This window comes from Miniopterus schreibersii, assembly GCF_964146895.1.
Source record: "Miniopterus schreibersii genome assembly, chromosome: 9".
Classification (NCBI taxonomy): Eukaryota; Metazoa; Chordata; class Mammalia; order Chiroptera; family Miniopteridae; genus Miniopterus; species Miniopterus schreibersii.
Genome location: NC_138118.1, coordinates 62,079,697 through 62,105,187, shown reverse-complemented (window position 1 = coordinate 62,105,187; position 25,491 = coordinate 62,079,697). Strand labels below are relative to the sequence as shown.

Here is a 25,491-nt window from a genome sequence, read left to right as displayed (position 1 = left end):
AATTTATGTCAATAAATATACATTTCAAGTACATATGTGTACACACTATATGATTTTCTTTTAGTGCTTCTTTACTTCCAAGTGTCCCAGTTTTGACAATAAATTATACAAACTAACAATTTATAAGAAAAAACATGGGCACATGGGAAAAGGCCAAATGTCACTAGTTAAAAGTTTAAAATGCCATCTTACTCCCCCCCTCTCTTTTTTTCACTAGCTAATCTAACATGTAGTGTTAAAAGCAAAAACAAAAAACAAACAAAAGAAACCCTTGAACTATTTAAGTTTTCACAAAATTTCCAAATCTTTATTTTGATCTTTTTCAGGTCATCACTCATATAATTCAACTATTTTCACAATTAATCTACTGTACCTATGTAAAAGCTCCATACTCTTGAAAATTTTATGAAAAGTATATTTGTTTTAATAAGAACCACAAACATTAACTCAAACATAATAATGTATTTGCAATCTGCCTTGCAAGATTGTGAACTCTGAAAAACAAAGGTTATATCTTGTGAATTTTTTTACCACTATAAATTTTCAGTGTCTAGGATGATATATGAAATGTGGTAAGCATTTAATAAATATGTACAGAATGAATGAATTTAAATTAAGATGGAAAATTTCAGAGAAGACCAGACAGTGATAAAGCAGGCAACTAACAAAACAGTCAAGAGAACATGAGATGGCCATTCAAAACTCTAGGCAAATTAATACAAAAGAATGTATGTTGAATCAATACCTTAATTTCTAAAATAAAGTAAAAAAAAAGTCCACATTTTGGGTTTCATACATTTACCTATAAATAATGAATAACTGCATTCAATTTCCCTGAAACTGACTTATTAAGAAAAAATACATTCACCAAAACAATTATTTAAAACACTATTCAGGGAAAATACATAAAACCATCAAAAATGGGTTAAAATTATACACAAGAAATAGAAAAATATATTTCATTTTAAAATTAATGAAAGCATTTAAAATATTTAAAATGGCAATAACATATCTATATCAGACAATACAAACATGAAGATTACTAGTTGAAATATGAAAAGACAAATTCTATTTCAGATAAAACTGAAATATAGTTTTTTCATCTTTCCAGATACAAGGATCTTCTGCCATCATGTGGAAATTTTTGAAATTACACTTACACAAAAAATTACCTGACTAGTGATTGTTTCCCAACATTAGAAAGAATGAATCCAGTTGTAAACAAGGTAAATATTCTTAGAAGAATTTAGTGGAAAAATGACCATGAACACCTGCTCCTAGCTTCTCTCTCCTTCGTAAGAGGAAAATAGTGTTCATTATAGCAGAAACAGCATGACACTCTTTTACTTTTTTGTTTTCAAGACAGCAATTATGACTATTCTGGATCTCTACCAATTCATGATCTTAAATTCCTTAAACACTCTTTCCTTATCTCTCCCCCACCTTAGGCACTATTAAATGGAAAAAGAAGCAATGATATTAAGCAACTTTAGTCCTGAATAATTAGGACCACAAAATGCCTGATAAAAATTTTATAAAAACCAAAAGCTTATTAATAGCTACACAGCATAACAACAATAAACTGAAACAGCTATTCACACATTCATATGCCTAGTAACTTGACAGTATATCTAGATAAAAAGATGAATTTAAAGTGCTTGAAATAAGCCTCGTACCCTATAAAATATACTGAATTCTCATATATTTATGAAATACAATTTAAGAATTCCCATAATCAAACTAAAGCTTTTGCTAACCTATTCATCTTTATAAAGACTATAATTCACACATTTGATTGGTTAATTTTTTTATTTGGTTTTCACCTGAAAAATCACTCAATTTATTTTTTTTTAGGAAACCCTCCCACACGATTTACTGAGCACTTACAATAAGCAAACTACTGTCCTAGGAGCTTCAAAGTACACAAAGATAGGTAAAATAGTTTTTGTCCTCAAGGAACTTCCCATATACTAGTGCCACAAAGGAAGTACACAAATAACCGTAATACAATGTAGAAAGCATTAAGTACAAACACACAAAAATAATGTTTTAGGAAATTAGAAGACATAGAGTTCTGCTTTTTACTGTAAGACGTAATCAAGAAAGAACTGACAGTAAAGGATTAGAGCTGTTTTGAAAGACATTTTAGGATTTGGCCATACAGAAAAAGACAGGAAAACATTTAGGCCAAATAAACAGTGAGAGTCAAAACAATTCAAGGCCACATTCAGAGAGTAAGGCTCAGCTGAATATGACTGGAACACAGAATACATGGCAGAGAATGTTGAGATGTAGGGTAGGCAAAATATACTCTAGTCATATTTTGCACAATTTTGAACTCCAGAGTAAAGACAAGCTAATGGGAAACCAATCATGGGTTTTGACAGGACAATAAGAACATGATCAAAACTGTGTTTTATAAGCTGACAGTTAAGAGACTAAAGGCAAGATTATTTATGAAATTACTACAAACATCCAAAGGTAATGAAAAATGGAGACAATAAGTCACAAGTCTGATATGGTTAAAGGAAACAATAGGATTTAGCAACTATTTGGATATGGAATTAAGTGAAGGAAGAATTAAGAATAATGAAATTACTAAATTTGTTTTCAGCACCCTCAAAGCTCTGTCCAAGAAATCTTGTCTCCTTCCTATCAATCTCCCTTCTCTCCCACGCTAGAGCTAAAACAGCTAACATTTATTGAGAATTTACTATGTGCAAGGCAACTATTATGCATCTATTATCTTATTTAATCCTTAACCTTAGAAGTAAGTATTGTTGGTATTCATTCCCATTTTACTGATGAGGGAACTGAGGCTTGGAGTGGTTAATCAAATTACTCAACATCACATAGTAAGTGGCTGGATATTAACCAATGTCAGATCATTATTAACGTGTTAGCTGATAATAGTTTAAAATGGAATCTTTCACAGGGATAATTATATGTTAAAAAGAAGCTCAAAAAGATCCTCAAACGGAATGGCAAGTGACAGGATAGACATATTAGGTAGAGAACTGCCTAATCATAAATTCAATGGCTAACAGAAGGAGAAGTATTCCTCCTGGACTCATACTACTCATCATTTGCCCCACTGCCAAAAAAGACCAACATTCTCAATTATTACTCTTTAGGGTACGAGTCTCATTCTATCTTATACAGACTTGTAGCCCACTTATAAACTCACCATGTATACTCACTTATAAACTGACCATGTATTCATTTCTGCATCCCCTGAAAAACAGTAGGCACTAAATGAATGACTGAATAAACTCAGTTGGGCTGCCTCTGTCTAGTCCTACCTGGAACAGTGTGACCAATATCCTCACACAGGTCAAGGCCTACATTTGGAACAATACCTCCATGTCCCACCTTGAACTTGTTGCTGAAACTTCTGCTCCTGATTCTTTGCTTCCTTTCTAATTTTTGACTTTAGTAATGTCCTTTGGATTATTCCTGACACTCAACTTGTTAAGGCCATGAAAAAATGGCTGGTGCTAAATATATACAGGGTGTCCCCCCAAAATGTATACACACTGTAAAAGCTGATAGCTCAATTTTGAAAATGAAATGTATTCTAATAAACACTGCCTTTACAATTATTCAAAGTGTGTATACACATTTTTTGGGACACTCTATATTAAAAGAGGTGTTTCTCCTGGATCCTAGTACATTTCCAAGGGTTCTCTTACTCAGTGACTTCTTCCTCAGCAAGGAAAGGCTTGTTTCCATGGAACCTAACAGTACCCATGTTAAATCATGAGGGTTCTCCTTTGACTGACTATCCAAGAGGCTGTGCAGAGGATCTGAGAGAAAGGATCAAGTTCCCAATGCTGTCAGCTTTAATTTGTATATACTGTACTTTCCCAGAGAAACAATATAACAAATAGTAATTAGCTTCCAGACAGCCCTGCAGGAAAAAGTCTATCTAACCACAGTGCAATTAAAATATTATACGACAATATTTTTTCATTATAAGTGTACCATATTTATGCTATATTATGAACTAAATACCTGTTTATGGTTAATTCTAGTAACAATATTTCAGTATCCAAACTGAAAGGAAGGTGAATTATCATCATTAGTCTTTTCCCAGTATTAAACAGATTAGTAAACTGGTGGGTATCATCAAAGTACAATAAGTAGAAAAATAACAAAACACATAATGAAAAGTAACATATACATCTACTTCTATAACTACAAACTAAGATCAAGTAAAAATTTTTAAAAACACACACAAAACAAAAACCAAAAAACACACAAAGCATTAAGATTTGGGATTCCAGTTATGCTTTCAGGAAAGAAAAGATAAAACTTACTAAGTAACTGTTTAAACTTTGTATAAGTTCACACTAGCCCTGTTACTATTTAAGAAAATATAGTTTAAAAAGAGACTGTAGTTCAGCCTTAACATGCGAACTCTTGCCACCCCTTAATTTAGGGTGTAGAGCGTATTTTGATTGCATTTAGTTGAAAAGAATAGAACTAAAATAATCTAGCTTATCTCGTCTATCAAAAATGCCAAATCTGAATTTGTTCTTCATATCAAACAGGGATTAAATATTCTTTTTTTTCCAGACGACACACTGACATTTGTAAATAAACCCTATTTAAAACAAATTTGATGTATGCAAATGCAGGTTTACACAAAGAAACAAATTATGGGCTGAATATTCCCTTTACAAAAGAATTCACTAAAAAATTTCTTTAAGTAGTAAGCTTGCTAGTATACTTAAAATACTGTTAAATTTTTAAAATTTATAAACAACTTTTCTGAAATATACTCAGTATAAAAGTAGTTACAAAACTACCAAGCTTCAAAAGCTTCTACTATTACAATCTTTGTCCCAATAGCTTGACAAATCTAGAAGGTGAAACTCACAGATTAAATACAATAGTTGAAAATGGCATATAAATGTATATTATAGTCCTGGTTGGTGTAGTGTGTTGATTAGTGTATCATCCCATGCACCAAAAGGTTCCACGTTCGATTCCCATCAGGGCACATACACTGGTTTCAGGTTCCATCCCTAGTCAGGGTGAGTGTGGGTGGCAACCAATCGATGTTTCTCTCTCGCATCGATGTTTTTTCTCGCTCTCTCTCCCCCCGCCTCTCTCTGAAATCAATTTTTAAAAATATGTATAACTGTTCTTAAATAAATACTTTTATAACTATCCTAATAGTCATGAAACTCAAGAACCAAAGAACAGAGTCTGCTTTGCCTCCTTTGTGGAGACAAGCAGCACAAAACAAGAAAATTCCAGAGATCCCCATCAGTGTTGCAGTTGTTTTTCTTCTGCAGTTTTCTAAGTGCTCTAAGATGTAGAAAGCAATGTCTGGAAAAAAGAAATCCAAATTTGAAGATCCAGAACTGGAGCATTTTGGACCAACTAAGGGAAGCAGGAAGGATCCTAATGGCCCCAGGTGGCCATTACCGGGGGACATCTTCCTGTTCTGTTCAGAGTTCCACAAAAGACCAAATTCACAAACCCTGGTGTCTCCACTGAAGACCAAATAGATGTGGAGTCATCTGATAGCAAAAATGCAGCCTCACCATATGAGGTGGTGAGGACGAAGGAGACAGATGAAAAGGATTGCGCTAACTCAGGAAAATCCCATGATGCAAAGGAGACAAGTGTGTTGCCTGAAAACAGGACCAGGAGGAAGGGGAAGAGGCTGACAGGCAGGAGGGAAAGGAGGGAAGGAAACAAACCACCTCCACAGGGATTCCAGAGGGGAAGCACCGTAACATACCGCTTTGGGGTCTCTCTGACTTCATTAGATTTAATTACAAAATTAGAATAAAATCATATTGCAGTTTCCAAAAGCACCTGAGAAATTTGAAGTGATTTACATGAAGTAGCCAAGGTGCAAGCACCCTGAAACCATACAGAACTTACACATATTTCCAAACATTTGTTTCTCACTCTGTGCATCTTGCTCTTGGCCTTGTAAAGGCATTTAAAGACGTTCATGGCAATTTTTTAAAGTGGTGTTAACTATGATTATCAATTAGAAATCCTGAATTATCAATTGCACATATCTACAGCTTATAAAATTAACAGGTAATAGACAAACTATCAAGGCCCAACCTGGTAAGTGTGAGGCAGTGAACAAGATGCCTTTGGAAGGGTGTAGTTTAGACTAAGCGCTGTGAAGTCAGACCCATTGATGCTGCATGCTGATGCTGTTGCAGTGGTTTCGTATACATACGTATTTACCATGCCATCTGCTGCCATTCTTGGTTTAGAAGGGAGGAAGTTCTTGTGAGATGTGTATAGATTGTATTCAATAGAATAGTTTTTAAAAAACTATAGACCTCTTCATCTTCAGAAAAGTAGAGTCACCACATCGAAGTCCAAAAACCTTTGCTACTAAAAATACAAAGAAATAGTAGAATGTTGCATATTGTATGTTTATAGTGATGGGAAATGCTTTTTTGAAAGAAAATGAACCATTTATTTATATATATTTAAGATCTATTCAATAAAGTATAAATATTTTAGTGTTTGAGAGCTTAGAAATCAAAATGTAAGTTTTACAAATGCTTCCAGTTCTAGTGATTTAGGATAAAGAGCAAAAACTTGTAAATAAGATAAATATAATCCTCCCTTGGGAATTAAGCTAGTTAAATCAATACACAATGGGAAGTATCTGAGTTCTCTCAGGCCCAGAAGTCAAATTGGGTAGCTTAATCAATTGACACACTAATAATAATAATAATAATAATAATAATAATGATACTTTGACAGAAAGAAGGTACTTAAAATAAAAAATATAGTAGTACAAACAGGCAAAGTTGCTAATATGTGTTCAGCACTGTCCAGGAAAAAAGAGCAGTGAAGCAGGAGGACCCATGATGTTTTCCAATGTAGACACAGTGGGGCCTGATGAAAACTCTCTCATGCCTACCCATTTCCTGTTATTTTAGTTCATGTTTACCAGGCAACCTTCTAAACACTAATTCAGTTTCCCAAAAAGCTTAATAGTAGTCCACAATTCCTTACTTGCAATTTTGAAGTCAAAGAAGTTTCAAAAAAACAAAAACTCCTTTAGAACTTATCTGACAGCAAATCTTGACCTAAAATAGACATGAAGCCTTTATTTACTATACTTAATATGAAGTCAAATGTTTTGCTGCAGAAATATTAATGTATTTTATTACAGGGTATACCACCCCAGATTCCACTGGGTGTTTCTTAAACTGCAGTAATATGCTTTATTACCTTTCTAAAATCTAAAAGTTCCGAATTTTGAGACATATGAATGAGGATCCCTGGATATATTCTGACTCTTGGAAAATGAAAGCCCCATTCTCCAGCCCCACCCACAGAAATGAGTAAATCGGTATTCCAATTTATATTTTAATAATAAATAAATTTAGTGTGAATCTGATGCCAGTAACTGATTTTCTCTGGGTATTGGTAAAGTCTAATTCCAGACCTACAAGATCAATTACCAGGACTTACAATCACTATCCCAAGTGGCACATACCTACCTAGAATTTCTTTCCTAAGCCTACAGTTTCTAAGCCACCAAGTAAACCCGTTTACCAGTCTTCCATTCTATCTGAGTGACCTGTCAGAAGACAAACCAACAGTTAACCAACCTCCCATCCCAATCCAACCTCCCTGTTAGCCTTCATGCAATCTTCTACAATACTTAGAAAAAGGTGAAAAGTTAAAATACAAGAGATTTTTAAGTTATTAAATAGCAACTTAATTTTGCTCGTATTAAGTTACTGGAGAATCAATGAATAGCATTTAAGTATGACCTCTAAGAAATTAAACATGAGAAGATTTTTCATGTTACTTAAAAAGAATACTATATCAGATGGTTCTTTTCTGATCTCAGTTTAGAGCCCTGAAGATTTTAAATATATCTTCTAGTGGTTAGGTAAAAAAGAGTAACTAAAGTTTAATTTTGAGTCTACACATTTTTTTTCAGCAATATTTTATAGTTTTCAATGTACAGTTTCATACATCCTTTGTCTGAATTCTCCCTTAAGTATTTCATAGTTTTTTATGGTAAGTGGTATTTTTAAATTTTAATTTCCAAGTTTTCACTTTGAGTATACAAATATAGATAATTTTTGTATATTAATCATATATCATACAACCTTGCTAAACTGACTTGTTAATTATCTATTTTTATAGATTTCATCAGATTTTCTACATAGATAATCATATTGGCTGTGAATAAAGATAGTTTTATTTCTCTCTTTCCAATCTGGACGTTTTTTATTGCTTTTCTTGTCTTATTTCAGTGGCCATTTACAATGTTGAATAGAAGTCTACACATTTTGACTTTTTTTCATTTCATTTATAAAACTCAGCAAGAAATCATATAAAATATATAATTGGTATCATTTATTTAACATGAAGAAGTCTAAGTTTAACCTACAAAAGTTAAAGGGCAAAATTAAGAAATATAAGGTTCTAGTATAGTATTTGACTCACTGAATATATCTGCCTTAAGTGTTTTGTGACACAAAACTAGTAGCAAAACTACTAAGTGGTATATTTTTTAAAATAACATCTATTGGCTTTCTTATAATTACTAAAGGAACACATGATCTTTGCAGAAAATCTGAAAAATTTGAAGTACAAGGAAAAAAATGGCATCCTTAATCGTATTACCCAAAGATAAACACTGTTTACATTTCATTGTATCATCAGAAGTTTTCCACATTATGAATTCTTCTAAAACACCATTTCTAATAGCTGCATACTAACCCACCCATCAGATGGCTATATTATAATTTCATTCTTCTTCCATCATTGGATATCTATCTACACTGCTTTAAATTTTTCACTATTACCATATACATGAAGCACAGAAATTAACATCTTTGCATATGAATCACAGAATGACCTCTTATAAGAGGTCATTTTGCCCATTCTTTTATTAAAGCTGTTAGTGTTTTCCCTACCCAAGCAAAATAAGCTCTTTTTATATTAAAGCTATCAATCACATGTTACATTAATCCCAAATATACTCTTTGCCTTTTTGTTTTAACTATTTTTTATTTTTTAATTCAGAAGGCATAAATTTTATGTTAATTATAACTATTATAAAGACAAATAAAATGTGCTGTATTTTTATTACCCATTCTTTTACTGTAGTAGCACATAAGCCTAAAACTAACAGAAAAGATTAAAGAGAAAAATCAGTGGTGCTAACGAAAAGTGTAAAGTTGGTTAAGCTATTTGATATAGTAGTTTTAATTCATCTCCTAATAAAATTATATCTTGGAGGTAAAAGAGAACATTTTGGTCTATCCCTGATTTCAAGGGTAAAATACTATTTCCCCTACTGCAACAACTGAGGCTCAAATAAACCTCCCCAAAATTACACAGAGAACATATATGCCTGACTAGTACAAGAGTTTAACAGTAATATCACAGCAACTTTAATTCTTATTTCATTATTGAAAAAAAAAAATCTTTGAGAGAGAAATGTGTGGCAATTAGCATCGTGGGCTAAAAAACATTAAAAAAAATCATAACTTAAACATTTATAATGCTAAAGGTATAAAAGATAAAAACTTGATTAAGAAGCTTTCCTTTCCCTTAGGAAAAAGACAAAAAATGAAGAAGAAAAATCAAATATACAAATAAACTGTAGCAAGCAAACAAGCATAATTTAATATATATATATACTCATTTTACACTGAAAAAACTTAATAGCTTTTGGAAACTTAATTTCCAAAACCTTAACTAGACTTTCATGAGGTAAGAGCACAAGATTTTTGTTTCTCTAGCAGTGTGATACTAAACAAGTCATTTTATTTTTATAGGCCTTAGTTTCTTCCTTAAAATGAAACAAACGCATACTTCCGGCCCAAGATGGCAAACTGGAGAAATCACAGAAACTTACTTCCTCTCCCTACCAAAACCTCACTGAATCAATACCAAAAATATTTGTTAAATGAGTAATCCATGACTAGGGGAACAAAATGGAGCCATTAGCAGCCAAGAAAGTACAACAAATTTTTCAAGATGTAAAGAGGAATGAAACTAAACAGCTCAGATAAAGGAAGCCACAGTTTAGAATACAAAACAGAGAATATAAGGCCAAACTGCCAGGACCAACTGAACAGAAATACCAGGTAGGTAAGGAAATCAGATGTGAAAATCAAATCCAAGGGAAATTAATTGAAACTCTGTAACACTGAAATTTTCCAATCAAAAAGACCACTTATATGCAGAGCTCTCAGTCAGTTCTTATTGTTTGACTTGCAAACACAGACAGATAACCAAATTCACAAGATATCTGAAAACATGAAAGAGACCAAAATACAATTTTAAATGTCCCCAGAAGAAGAGATAAAGAAATAAAGAATATATTGCTCTTTAATATAAGCCCACTATACTAATTAATTTTTTAACTACATGTACACATTACACTGATTTTTTTTAAAGTTTAAGTGAATTAACTGAAAAAAGTATGAGTTTACTAAAGCAATGTGAAACTGCCTTTCAGTCAATTCTAATACTCCCTATGTAAAATTTCAGACATTTATTCTTATTATGCAACCATAAAATATATTTATTTCATAAAATACTAAGTAAAACCAGTAAAATTCATGTTATACACATATAATCCTTTACCTTAAATTCTGTGCAAAAATTTACTTCAAAATTTTAAGACTACATGTTATGTACACACACACACACACAACACACACAGAGATCTGTTTTAGAACCTTAATCACTAGCATATTGATGTTGTCATGTTATTACCATTATTTTAAATCTGTAAACCCCACCAAATTTTTAATCATTTAAACAAAAGGAACATACCTCTATGTTCCAATAACATGACATAAAGTTGATAATATATGCAACATTGATCAAATATTGATGATTTTTTTAAAAACACCTTTAGTTACTTTATACATAAGCATTATTATTACACATCTCATGACACCAATAAAAGTTAAATGTTCCTAAACAAGAACATCTTAAAAGCTTCACTAAAAATCCAAATGCTTCAGAAGTGGGGAAAAAAAGAAACATTTTATGTTCCAAGAATACACTGTTTCACATCCTCTCTTCTATCCCTTTCCAACCATTGGTTACCACCAATATGGCTAAATTTTTTTAAAAGGTAAAGCTTAGTGTAGAAAATATACATGTGTGACACATCACCATTCAATAAACCATCACAAAAGCACTACACTGAATAACATCCAGAATAAACAGTACAACTGAGAGGTCCCCAAATGACTGGCTCATGCTTGGTAGATATGTCCCCCCACACATGATCCATCGACTGAACAGAGAGGTAATTCATTCCTTTTCTCCCCCAAGCTAAACACAAACTACAAATCAGGATGTTCAAAAGCAACAAAATGAGGTTCCCAAATTAGTTAAGAGAGGCGTACAATTATAAAAACTGCTAAATACCCATCCAACCCTAATTATACTAAGTTTAAAAAAACTCTAAATATAGGTGACATGCAACTTAATCATACATTTTTTTATCTGATGATCCACTTCAAAGTCATAAATAAGAAAAAGATGCCCCATGTGAATTACAAATGGATGGTTACATTAAATTTGAAGCACTTCCTCCTCTCTAAAACAAATACCACAAAATAAAACAAAAAAGCAACTGTTATGAGATCTAAACTATCACACGAATCTCTTTAAACATAATCAAGAAGGAAAAAAGTATGCTCCTTTGCAGAAGCAGTTAGGACAACTATGTACAGAAGAGAACAGAACAGTTCCAGCATTATACTACCTGCATTCCCTTAACTCCTAAATGGTAGTGGTCTACCTCTGACCACCTTGCCCTATGATATACCCAACCTGGGCACTTTCATCCTCACCTCTGAACCAACTACAGATAATAAATTCCAAATTTCTATCTCCAGCCACAATCTGTCTCCAGAGTATCGGACCAATGTATATCTCAGAACATCTCCACTTGAATGCTCTACCAGAATCTTTAACATAAAATGTAATACCCTGAATTCATTCCCCACCTGCTCCTCCTACATACCTATTCTGGGTTTTTTGTGTTTTGTTTTGTTTTTAATATATCTTTATTGATTTCAGAGAGGGGAAAGGGGGAGGGGGGAGGGGGAGGGGGGGGAGAGAGAGAGAGAGAAACATCAATGATGAGTCATTGATCAGCTGCCTCCTGCACCAGGAATGGAGCCCACAATCTCTCCATGTGCCCTGAACAGGAATCGAACCCCGATCACCTGAATCCTAGACCCCCACTCAACCGCTGAGCCACGCCCGGCCAGGCCCTATTCTGGCTATTGGTATCATGTTCTGAAACCTGGGAGTTATTCTATCCCCCTTCCCCCACTAATCCTTTATCAGTCACCAAGTCCTATTCTACCTTAAAAAGGTCAACCCCTAAATCCATACTCTCCATTCTCAACACCTCTATCTTGGTTCAGGCACAAATATATTTTGGAACATTACATCTCTCCTAAAAGTTCTCCCTACCTTCAGTCTGGCTAATTCTTCAATCATTCCTTTCTATTGCTGCTAAAGTAATCTTTCTAGAACATAATCTAAATCATTTTCACCACTGCTTAAAATCTTTCAACAATCCAAAATAAAAACGGAATCCTTAGCAGAATATTCTGCTTCTTGCTACCTCTTTAGCTTTATCTCTTCCTAATCTCTCATATAACACACTAAGTTTCAAACACATCACTGCACATCCTGGAAAAAAATCATATGTCTTCTTACCTCAATACCTCTGCATGTTATTCCCTCTTTCTAGAAAGTCTTTTTCTTGACACTTTCAAGTAACTTTCACTTGCTCAGGCTCAACTTGTGGCCTTCAACTTTATCCATTCCCTTCTTGCTCCCATAGCAACTAACAGATATCCTTTCATACTATTTTATAATTGTGGATTATATTCTACTAAATTTTGAATGAAAATAAAATATTATTCCTTTTTGTGTCCCACATATGGAGCACTTTGCCTGGCAATAATAAGTGATCAACAACTACCTACAGACCATTTATGCCTTTTTGCTTTTTCCAGAAACAGAACTTCCACTATAAACATCTCCCAACAGAGAACAAAGCAGCTACTTAAAAATAACAGAAACCAGTGAAGAAAGCAATAGATATAAACAAATGGGGAAAAAATTAAACACACAGAGTCTCTTCAGAGAAGCTCCTGGGAGCTCACTATTTTCTACTCTGTCTCACATTCTATCACAAATATGTTTTACTTGCTATTTAATTTTCAATGCTTACTCTGATCTCCCGGAAAGTAAGCAGTGAGAAGTTTCTTCTCTCCACAATTTCACAGAATGAAAAATTGAAAGGATTACCAAAATCAGCTATACTTCACAACTGAGCATAAACTTTTAAAAATGTCATAATGAATAAAACCCCTGAGCTACCCAGCCCCAATTCCACTTCTAATAGTTGCCTCCTAAAAGACCTGAGAGTGAGACTGCAATGGATATTTTACCAACCAGTTATCAAACATTCTCCCTAACAGACTCCCAACATCTCATCTGAATTTACAATCTTTCTCTTATGGTAGGAATTATATAAAATCACTGTTTACTCTGTAAATATGCATTTACTTTTTTTTCCTAAAGATAAAATGAAATACTTTCCTCCTACCTAGCCCATTGGTCCTCGAACAGAAACTTTCCCAGCTCAATTCCCTCTAATATTGGCTACAGTTGTCTGTGGTCACAAAGGGAATAGAAAACTCTCCTCCTAATACTGAGGCCTCTAACATTCCCAATCCTTCCCCCTTTCTTCTCTCCAGTGGTACCCAACTTTGCCCATTAAGTAAAACAAATTCCGAATCAATTAATAAGCAGTGTTAGAAGTGTGAGAGAATCCCAGAGATCAAACTCCATGTAGCACAGTAAGCCCACAACTGTGTCACTCCCAACTAGCATGATATAAACATAAGCACCAAGCTTATGTAACTCAGGTAACCTGTACCAACTCTGTAATCATTAACTGTGTCACTGTCAATCAGCTTAATATAAACACAAGTATCAAGCTTGTAATAAAACTGAGATAATGTGTACCAAACTTGTAATCATCGTTTACCAAAAACAATAGAAGTCCATGCTACAGCTAGTAGCATCAAGTATACCAACCATAAATTCAGTGTTTTGAAGAATACATGGGGGAGAACGACGTAGAAGGCCAAACAAGGGGTATCACTCTCCAGTATCACTATCCTGGCCAGGTTTTTCTCCCCTCCAAGTCATTTGGAGTCTTCTCTAGCCCTCATCCTTGGAAAAAAAAAAAAAACCGTCTCTCTTGGTAGAATCCACGGTACTTCTTCTAACTGCCAAGCTTAGACTGACCTGCCTTGCAACTGTGAGAATTATTATTTTATCAAAATAGATCATTAGGTTTAAATTTCTCTTTACCCAACTGCCAACTCATTAACTACAACATCCTAGTCTCATGGAACACACTTTTGTACATTCCAAAAAATAAGTAAAAATGCTAGATCAGTAGTAACAGGGAAGAACAGACAATGCTTCCCTACAGAAACATTTCCATTTAATAAATTCAGAAGGAATGAGGGAAACAAAGTCACTGTTGGGACAAAATTGCAAGATCCATCAATGAATTCTAAAATTAGTTTGTTTGCAAAGTTTAAGGAGAAACAGGATATCTACATAGCCTTAGAGTATTTTCCCCAAAATACGTATTAATTTCAAAAAGGAAAAAAGTAACTTTATAGTGGAGAAACCTGGCAGATATCACCTTAATCAAATGATCACGGTTAACCTCACCAGTAATAATAAGTCATTGATACCGTGTGCCCTCCGACATGATGTATTGAGAAGGGCACATCACCCTTGTGGTATCCCTTCCAATAATGCATAACACCAATCTAATCAAGAGAACACATCAGACAAACCCAAACTAAGAGGCATTCTACAAAATAGCTGACCAATACCTTTCAAAAAAGTGTCAAGGGCATGAAAGATAAGAGGTTTGAGGAACTGTCATAGACTAGAGGAAATTAAGGAGACCGGCTGACTCAATACAATATAGGATCCTGGACAGGATCCTGGAACACATTAAGAACATTAGTGGAAATGGGCAAAATGTGAACAAAGGCTGTAGTTGATTTGTACTGTAGCAATGTTAATTTCTTAGTTTTGATTACTGGTTCTATAAAACATTAACATAAGGGGAAGCTAAGTGTAGGATGTATGGGAACTCTGCACTGTCTTTGTAACTTCTGTAAGTCTAAAATTATTTCGAGAGATTTAAGAAAAAAACACCCAAAAAGCTGAATTCCTGATACCAAGCCTCCTAGGTTGAGCAACACATTTTTTATTTACCCAGTTTTTTTAATGACTCTCTCCTCCAGCCTACTATCAATTTATACTGAGTTCCTATTCTTTCCCTAAAGAGCTTCCAAGTTCTTATACTTGTTCTTATACTTTAAGACCTCTCAAAGTATCTCTCCCTCTCCCCCCCTTTCTTTCTTTCTATATATCTTTATTGATTTCAGAGAGAGGAAGGGAGAGGGAGAGAGATAGAAACATCAATGATGAGAGTCATCATTGATCAGCTGCTTCCTGCAGGCCTCCGACTGGGGATAGAGCCCACATGCCAGGCATGTGCCTTGACCGGGAATTTAACTGCAATCTCCTGGATACTAGGTCGATGCTAAACCGCTGAGCCATGCCCAGCCTGGCAAAGTGCCCTTACTTCTTACCACCACAGGGCTAGACTATCCTTCCTATCCTGTCACAAACTGACCTGGCTTAAAAGATGTCCCTTATATACCTTAATATCTTAGAGTGTCATTGCAATTAACAATTTGCAAAGTGCTTTTAAACACATTTACATACAAAAATTTGTAGGTGCGTATTGTAACTAGTTATTATTTCACAGGTAATAAGAAAAATTAAGTGTCTGACATTTAATAAATGTCAGAACCTGAATCTGAATCCAGTTCTTCTGACTCCAAAACCAAGTTACCGTATTAACAAATATCAGTCTGCATTGAAAAATATTCAACTTCCCTGGCTCCAAACAGGCTAATTACACCCGAGACACATGATATTTAGGAAAGTTCTAAATTTCACCCCTGTCCTAAATGTCCCTCTTGCAAGCTTCAATGGTTCTACAATGAAGAATTCTGGGATTCAGTGACCAGGTTCTGTGTTCACCCTAACCTTCACCATTTTTTAAAAACAGACTTCAGTCATCTCTTCAGCTATCAACCTTTTAGGCTGAAGAATCACTTACCTCTCTTCTTATACAAACACTGCTTCATGCTTTCCAATAGCTGAGATGTCCCTCTAACCTCCAATTCCATTCACTTCTTAATATTTGCAAATCAGAACCAGGGGCAATCCTGCAGGGTCCCCAACCCCACAAAATACTCTGAATATCTTCTTCCTTCACTCAAAAAAGGCGTGTGGGGGGGAGGAGTCAAAGGGCTCATCCCTGATGCACGTGTCCGCCTTAAGTTTAGCGCAAGGACGCAGGGCTGCGTAACAAAGTCACGTGACTCGAGGCTCAGGAGAAACCGCCTTCACCTGACTCAACTGACCAGCGTTTTCCTCCTTCCAGGCTTGTAGACCCCCAGGCTCACCTGATTTCTGTATCAGTCAACCGAGAACGTTAAGACTCCACAAAGCGCCCTGAGGTTTAAAAAGTAGTAACTATGGAAACAAGCCTCTAAGTTTGAAAACTCAGAGGTAATGAGAAAACCATTACTTAATTAATAGGCGCTTGCTCCGGGCAAGGCACAGGAGGGTGCCCTTCAGCTCTCTGAGCACCCGGCGGGGATTTATTCAATTCTGTCACCTCCCGTCCTCACCCCTCCGGCGCCTGGCACCTAAAACGGTTGAAATGAAGGGGAGACGCCGCTGGAAGGGGTTCGGGCCCAGGAGGAACCGTGGGGGAGAGACGGGCTCCGGAGGTAACTCTGGGAATAACTTTGGAAAACTTTTGCGCTGCTCAATTCAAACGGAACAGGCTGCCCCTGCGTGGGACCGGCCGGCACAGGCGGTCTCTCGCGGGGACGAACCGGGACACCTCTGAGGGACCCCAAGGGTGTTGGGCGAAGACAGGGGGACAGTCACTTGCCTCCCATTCCTCCAAGAAACGTCGGGCCTCGTCCGAACCAACCGTCTTATGTCTCCTAAATTCGTCCTTCACGTACTGGTCGCCGAGGGCTTTGAGGTCCGGGGGCAGAAAGCGGTGCAGCAGCAGGATGCGCCGGTACAAGGCCCGCACGCGGGCGACGTGCGCGCCCGGCATAGCGCCGCGGGGGCCGCACACCGCGCCTGCGCACGGGACGGCGCGCCGGCTCCGCGCCGGGTGTCGGTGAACCCGAACCCGGGCGGAAGAGGGCGCGCGACCTCCGTCCGGGTTGGTCCGCTCAGAAATCAGGCCCCTCCGGAAGCCCGAGCCGCGGCGCGTGCGGAAACGGGCCGGTGGTTGTCTGGGCGGGGCGTGGAGGTCGTGGAGTCGCGTCCGCAGCGCGGTTGCTGAAGGGCAGCGTCCGGGTCCGAGAGGGCGCTGACCAGAGGACTGGCGTGGGCTGGTTGCCACCTCACAGCCACACGCCCCATCATCCTTTTACATTGATCTTCCTCCCTTCCCTCCTGATAAAGGCCTGAGAAATCCTGCGTCTCCTCCAGGAAGCCTTCCATGCTTAGCTCGACCCGCTTCAGGCTTCTCACAGTGTTCCTGCCTTCTGCGAGAGGGATCAGAGTGGGATTAATCTCTGCATCCAGGAGCCTACCGACCCTCATTCTTTGCACAGTGCTGTGCTCCTAATTTGTCTCCTGACGGTGTGGCCTCTTCCATGTAATTCAGGGGAGGCCTGAGCCAGTTTCATTAGCTCAAGTCAAACCGAGCCACAGAAAAATCGTTACGAAGCATTTTAAAAGTATTGTTTCCAGGGCCACGATGCTGGAGATTCTGATTAGTCTGAGATGAAAAGGTAGAAGAACCAGGACATTTACAAATCTCCACCTTTTGCAAAGGCGATGCTGAGAGCCACGTGGCCTAGTTCTTTCCCGTCACACCTTTGCTCCTTCAGCAAATCCTGATGGCTCCACCAGCAAAACATATGCAGAATGCGACCGTTTCTCAGCACTTCCTCCACCACAGCTGTTTCTTTAGCTGCATATTGTGGTGGCTTCTTGTGTTTCCGCTTCTGGCCATGACCAGCTTCAGCCATTATCCACCTAAACTGTAAATCGGGTGTCCCTCCTCTGCTCAACAAAATCCGCCAGTGGTTTCTCATCAGAGTAAAACCCAAAGTCTCTCCACTTCTTAGCTCTCTAAATGTTCTAGTGCATTGTCCCGAGGTGGCCAGTTCCAGCCACACTGGCCTAGTTCCTAGTTCATCTTTGGACAGCCCGGGGACAGTCCCAACTGAGGGCCTTGGTACTTGCTGTTCCCTCTGCTTGGGATGCTCTGCCCCACGTATCTCCCTGGCTAACACCTTTATTTCACTCAGCTCATTACTTCAGGCACCTTTCTGCTGAGACCTTCCCCAGCAAGTGCATTTGAAATTGCAGCAAGAACTCCCTAACCCCCTTCTCTGCTTTGTTATTCTCCATAACACTTACATATTTTATTTATTTGATTATCTGTTTCCCCTACCATGACCCTAGAATAAAAATTCCTTGAGGTCAGGGATTTTGTGATTTTAAGGGTATCAAGTGACTCATGACCCGATGGTGTGATGAGGGCAAGAGCGTGGGAATTTGTGAGATTCCCTCCCAGACCCAGGCTTCTGTCTGGGCAAACTTTTCAAAAGGGCAGGGACTTGTTCATTTTATTATCCTATTCAGGGCCTCCCACAGCGCCTCACAAATAGTAAGCACTCTAATATTTATTACCTCCAATGGACTTTTTAGTTTTGCTTAAATTTAGGAAAAATATTTATTTAAAAGAACACAGAATATTTTCAAAAAATGAATTTAATTTGGTATTATGACAAACCACATTAATGGCAAGGATTGAATGGCAGTGTGGTTATTTACTTCAGGAAATTTTTTCTAACCATACTTCATCTCTTAATGTCCCTGTAAATTGAAAATTAATTTCTTGTTCCAGTTTACTTTTTTCTGGTTTCCTTTGGGGTTAAAGTACATGTATAATAAATACTTCTTTTAGAGGCAAAGTTCTTATAAAAATGTGGAAAAAAACATTCTGCCAATGAATTAATAAAAGAGTAACAATAAAAGAAGTAATTCGGCCTACAGGGAGCAGAAAAGGTCCGCAGAGCATTGGGCAACTGATGCTCAGAAATGGCAAATGATGGGTGAGAGAGAAGCCAAGACACAGTGGTGTGGTTAAGCCTTGAGGTGAGAAGTCAAGCAATAAGGGTGAGAATAGTAGAAATAGGTGTCCTGTATTTTTTTCCAGTGGGCTAGACAGTGAGTTATGTCTTGTGGACAAAACTTTCTCTTTGTCAAAACTCTCCATTGACCATCCAATTTAGGCTGACCAGATTTTCTCTTGTGGTCAAAATAGCCATGAACTGAAAATAAGACCTGAGTCTACTCCTTGCCACTAATCCAGGTCAGTACACTTCATGCAGGCCCTTAGCCTTTCATTTATCCTTCCTGCGCGTGCTTCCTTTCCCTTTCTGTTATTTGACAAGCCACTCAGCCACTCTGTGCCTGGATTTTCTCACATGTCAGAGAGTTGGGTTAGGTAATTCTCACTGCCTTCCAACTCTACTAACCTAATCACGATTTCTCCCAGATTCCCTTCCAGAATTTTCTGTAAAAGTAGAAGCGGATATGTACCCACTTTGAAATAATTGCTCTGAAAATATTTTTAAGACGATAAGGGAAACCTCTCAAAAATTTATGTGGAGCACATCACCTAAGCCTTTTGGAGCACACAAAATACAACCACCGCAATATTGCCATAACCATACGGAAGATCAGCACAGCAACTGCACAAATAGAGATGGAAGAGACTGCTAGAGAAGTTTTTTAACAACCAGAGGGAGAACTTTGATTTCAAAAGAGATAGAAATCAGTGAATAAAAATAAACTGAAAGGAGGAGAAAGGAAACACTCGTGTGAAGCATAGTTCATTGTTACTTTGTATTATGCCCTAGTCTTTGCATTAATATGTTGAAATTAAGTCTTATTTGCAAATAACGTTAAAGACTTTTCCTCTGCAGCAGAGTGAGAAAGGATTGATGAATGCGAGAGGCTGGTGGTGAAAGATTTGGAAACGACTTTATGTCATTCGATAGAGAAACAACCTGCCCACAGGCTTGGCTTTGGTGGCTCAGTTTTGAATTTATAGTTACTAAATTCCAAATTCTAAATCATTGAGAATAATGAAAGGAAATGCCCAAACAACCTTTGACCCAAACAACCTTCACATGCTTAGAGGCCTGCAGAGAAGCCTGATTTAACCATGGTAATCACGTGTAGTCCCCCAAACAACACCAGAAATGGTCTGTCATTTTCCACCTTACTTTGGAATCCCAAATAGGAACATCACTGTGCGGAGGTGAATATATAAAAAGGAAGGACTTCTTTAAGCATTTTTACTTGGTACCTGAATTACTGAAATGCAATGGTAAGAAAGCAGATAATCTTGAAAGCTAGAATTTCAAGCAAACAAATTGGTGCAAAGTCTATTTTTTGAAAAAGTCGGTTTTGAAAGTCAGTATATTCATGAATTTCTGAAACATGTTATATAAGAAATATCAAACAGGATAGAACATCAACCAAAGTCCAGATAAATTGTCATGTTTGATCATTTAAAGTGCTAATGATATTGCCCTGGCTGGTGTGGCTCAGTTGGTTGGAGCATTGTCCTGTGCACCAGAAGGTCACCAGTTAGATTCCCCGATCAGGGCACATACCCAGGTTGTGGGTCTGACCCCTGGTCAGGGTGCATGCAGGAGGCAACTGATCCATGTTGCTCTCTCACATGGGTGTTTTGATCTCTTTCTCTCCCTCAGCCTTCCTCTCTCTCTAAAAAAACAGAACAAAAATCAATGAAAACATTTTTTAAAGTGCTAATGATATTAATTTTTTCTAAGGAGAAAAATACTGACCATTAATTACCACAGAAGCTGAAAGTCATTTGACAAATTCACCACCCATTCCTGATTTTAAAATAATAGTAATAAAATGGAAATCAATGGATTCCTTAACACAAAAGCCAGTCCCTTAGTTAATGGGAAAAGATCTGAGAAAACAGGCAAGCTTTTGTGTAAAAGGGAAATGGGAAAAGAATGTATATAGTATTTCCTTCATTGTGCAAAAAAGACAAACCATGACTACAGTGTGCCATGCATGGAAGAGTGTGATTGTCTGCAATTAAGTCAAAAAAGAGCAAGAGATTGCCTAAAATGATAACCTAGACTAGAGGTAGGCAGAGCTCTGGGATTACTGCAGGTGAGAGCTTCTGAAGGGCACTGGATTTAAGGACTAACCGGGGAAATGGGGAAATGGTCAAAGCAAAGAGGTCTCCGTGCTTTCCCTTATGGAGGTACAGTTGACAAAGACAGAAAAGTCAGGCGCGAAAACTGCTTGTGGAAATGCATATTGAGCCTGCAAGGACAGGCTGTGCTAAATCTTCCATTAAAAAGTTGCCTAATAGAATTAGTGTAATTTGCTATTGGTCTCTGTCAGTGGTTCTCCGCCTGGGCTATATATTACAATCACCTGGGGAACTGGTGGCTTCACACTGGTGTAGATACATAGTGATAATCAGGTTCCACTCCAAACCACTTAAATCAACATCCCGGAGAGGGGGCCAGGCATTGATAGTGCTTAGAAGCTCCCCCAGGTGACTCTAACGTGCAGCCAGGACTGAGAACCGATGGTCTCAATTTCCAACTTAAAGACACTTGGGTTCCGGGAAAAATACCCAAGATATTAAGGCGCTGTGTTAAAAACTGGCTGCTAAATATCCAGCACATCAACACTAAAGAGATCCTAGAACAGTGAGGATAAAGATTTTTATATAGCTAACAATATTTGGAACCATAAAAGTAAACTGATCTCTCAGGAAGAGCATGTAAGTGGAAAGAGGGATGAGCAGCCCTGGGTTATATCCCCACTTACAAAGCGGGAGGCGGCTCTATCTCAAGGGCTGTCTGCAGAGCTCCCTCCAGAAGCATCCGCTTCCCACGTGTCACATCCCCTGCAGCACAGAGTTTCTCTGAGGAAACGGTCTAAGCTTTCCAAATAACAAACATCCAGAACACAGCTTGCTCAGACAAAGCTGGCGCCCTCAGTAAAGACCCATAAAATCTCTATTATCTGTGTCTTCTTCCCAACCGCCTCCAGCCCAAGCCTTCTCCCAGTACTCTGGATTATATCTCAACTCTTCTGAGAGGTGGCTTCATAACTATCCCCTCTTTTTCCCTCTCACTGGCACCTCAAATTATTCTCTTTGTTATTCCATTCAGCTCATAAACACAAGAATAATTCACGGTGAAAAAAAAAACCCCATCTATTCTGCCTCCCCTCAAACTACGGTCCTATCACCATGCTTCCTTCATCGGCAGGCTTGAAAAAAATAATACATCTCTCCATCTTCATTCTCATTGCCCCCTTAATCTCTTTTAATCTATTATTGTCCACACTACTCTAAAATCACTTTCTTCAGAGTCGCCAGTCACTTGCTTTTGTTCACACATCTACTCTCTCCAGACCTTTTAGAAATCTTCCCACGTTTTGGCTTCCATACATTTGTGCTGTACGGGTGATCCCACCTCTAGGGCCCCCATTACTTCTGTGCCCTTCGCTGGCTTTAGTTCTTCCTGTCCCCAAAAGTGAACACATGCAAAGGCTCAACGCGAGGAGCTCGGCTGGTGCGCTGGGCCTGCGGCTGTCCCCAGCCATTGGCGATGCTCTGCTGCCCCCAGCTGGCCAAGCCCGTTCTAACCGCTTCAGAGGCCTCGCCTGGGGAAGTGCCAGGACATCTTGCCAAGTCTCACGCACACCTCTGACCTCTAACGTTTCAGCCTTCCTCTCTAGCTAACCGCTGGATAAGTTCAAATGGAATGTCCTGAGTCTCTTTGGAGTCTATGTCCCACATTAAACTCACCATTTTTCTCCAGCATTCTTCAATTTACCTGGACTTGGGACTCGGGAGGCCTTGACAACATCTTCCATTCTCTTCATATATCTTGTTATTAAGGAATCCTTGTTGAGACTACCTTTGCAAATTAGTCACTTTGTTCCCATGTCACTGAGCCATCTACCTAGACTCGTATCCCTCGATTAAATGATTACGCCAGTCTTCTCATTGGATTCCCTTTCTTCAAAACCTTCCGAAGCTTTCCCATTGTCTTCAGGGTAAAGTCTGTTTCCCCAGTATATAAAATTAAATTAAAAATTACATTACAACTAGAGGTAAGAGTTTGCAGCTGAGCTAGTATTAACTCACTTTTTTATTACATTATACACGCGTGAAAGTATATTTCCATCATAATATACAATTATATATTATACACTTTTTCAATTGAAGGGAAATTCTAAATAATAAATTCAAAGATTTCAATTTCATAATGTCATTATACTTTTAACCCACAGAAAGCAAATAGGTAAATATATAAACAAATGCAAAAAATAATGGATAAGGGAAGTCATTCCTCTCCTCTCCCCAAATTAGAATAAGTTTCATGCTCACATATTTACTGTGACCAAATACTATTAATATTCAGCTAGATTCCAGCTCTGCCATTTTTCAACTATGTGATCTTGGAACTAGTTGTTCAAACTCTCTGGTTTAAGTTTCCTCGTCTTAAAATGAGAATAATGCTATGTACCTCAAAATCTTTTTGCTCATTTTAATGATTTAATATGTAAAAAGAATTCAGACTAGTTAGTCTATAGCACATAGAAAGTGCTGATTAGTGTTAGCAATGATGAAATAAACTGATAGCTGGTTGAAACCACTTTTCTTATTTCAGAAGTTTTTTTTTGTTTTTTGTGTTTTTAGCTTTTTCCCCACTTTAGAATACCATTAATCTTAGATGTATGAAACTTAAATTAACTGAAATAATGTAATGCAATTACACTGTGACTGCCTAAAGCTAACCAGGATACTATACACAAGGATAATGGCTTTCCTTTGAGCAGCCAGAACAGATGTTGTTGAAGTGATAATCTCTTGTAAATCTGGACTGAGTTTACTGATTCAAGACAAATCCTACAGTATCTGTTAGACTCTCAGCATCAATGATAGGAACAGAACTTTTTAGTTTGGACTTGTGTTGTGAAATCACTTGGATTGCTATTACTCATGCTGGCTGAGAATGACTTTGACAAATTAGGTGAAAATTCGTGTTTAGTCTCTGTCTCCTTCGATACGATAGCCAGAAAGAGGAGGAAGGAGGATCATTTATCTACAGAATGAAGGTGGGGCCTGGATAATTCTGGAAGCTACATTATTCTGAACCAGTAACTTCTTAAAAATTATTTTCAAGGTTGTCTTAAGAGTGTTTATACAAAGAAGCATTTGTTCTTCCTTCATAAAATAAGACTTTGGCAATGAGTGGTTACAGTATTTCTTCAAAAATATAACAGCAAATATCGCCATGGTCTTAGAATTAGGCTCAAGTTCTAGAACAAATCATATATTTATTTCAATAACTTTATGTAGTTGAACTCCAAATGGCCTTTTGGACAGTCCAATAATGTCCTTAAGCAGATGAGATTATTTTAAAATGGATATATGATAGAATTACAGCCATTCTCGAGAATGTCACAACATATGCAGCCAGTCATGAAATATGCATTTCCAAGTTAGCTCAAATAGGGTCTATATTAACAAAATTAAAAAAAAAAAAAGAATATAAGTCTAGTCTTCCTCTATGGATATATACACTTTCTCAAGAACTGTGGCAGAATAAACATTCTGTAGAGAATCTACTTTGACATTAAAGAAAATTTTTTGTTCACAAGAACACAACTGAAATATGTTCATAAATGTAAAATAAACCTCTTTTTTTTTTTTTTGGCTAATCCTCAGCCAAGGATATTTTTTCCATTGATTTTTAGAGAAAGTGGAAGGAGGGAGGGAGAGAGAAACATTGATGTTCTCACATCGATTTGTTGTCTCCGGTATGTGCACCAACTGGGGCTGGGGAACGAACCTGCAACCCAGGTACCTACCCTTGACCAGGAATTGAACACATGATCCTCGGGTATGCGGGCTGATGCTCTAACCACTGAACAACACAGGCCAGGGCTAAAATAATTCCATTTTAAGATATCTAGTTATAGTCCAGAATTGTTCTAAATTAAATTTAGACCAAATTAAAGGAGAGGCTTAAAAACGTATGCAATGATTCTTCATTTGTATTCTACTTAGTAGGCTCCCAAGAAGTCCATAAGAGGCTGCTGAAGGTGCCTAAGGAAGGCTTCTTCCTACTTGAGAACCTATATGATGTGTCAAGTAGATGGGCCTCAAATCCAAGAATGAGCTGTCCAAAAGGCAGATTTATTCTACATGGGTGCTTCTCACACTGTAATGTGCTCACTGAT

General features: G+C 37.4%; 1 protein-coding gene across 1 annotated transcript in view; it reads right to left on the bottom strand.

Moving 5' to 3' along the window:
* Window positions 1-17,348, bottom strand: part of SDHAF3 (succinate dehydrogenase complex assembly factor 3) — a 34,978-nt gene extending 17,630 nt beyond the window's left edge. The window contains exon 1 of the mRNA XM_081147078.1: window positions 17,084-17,348. Coding sequence (XP_081003204.1) covers window positions 17,084-17,257 — 174 coding nt within the window. The 5' untranslated portion in view covers window positions 17,258-17,348. The remainder of the gene's footprint in view (window positions 1-17,083) is intronic.
* Between the last annotated feature and the right edge of the window lie 8,143 nt (window positions 17,349-25,491).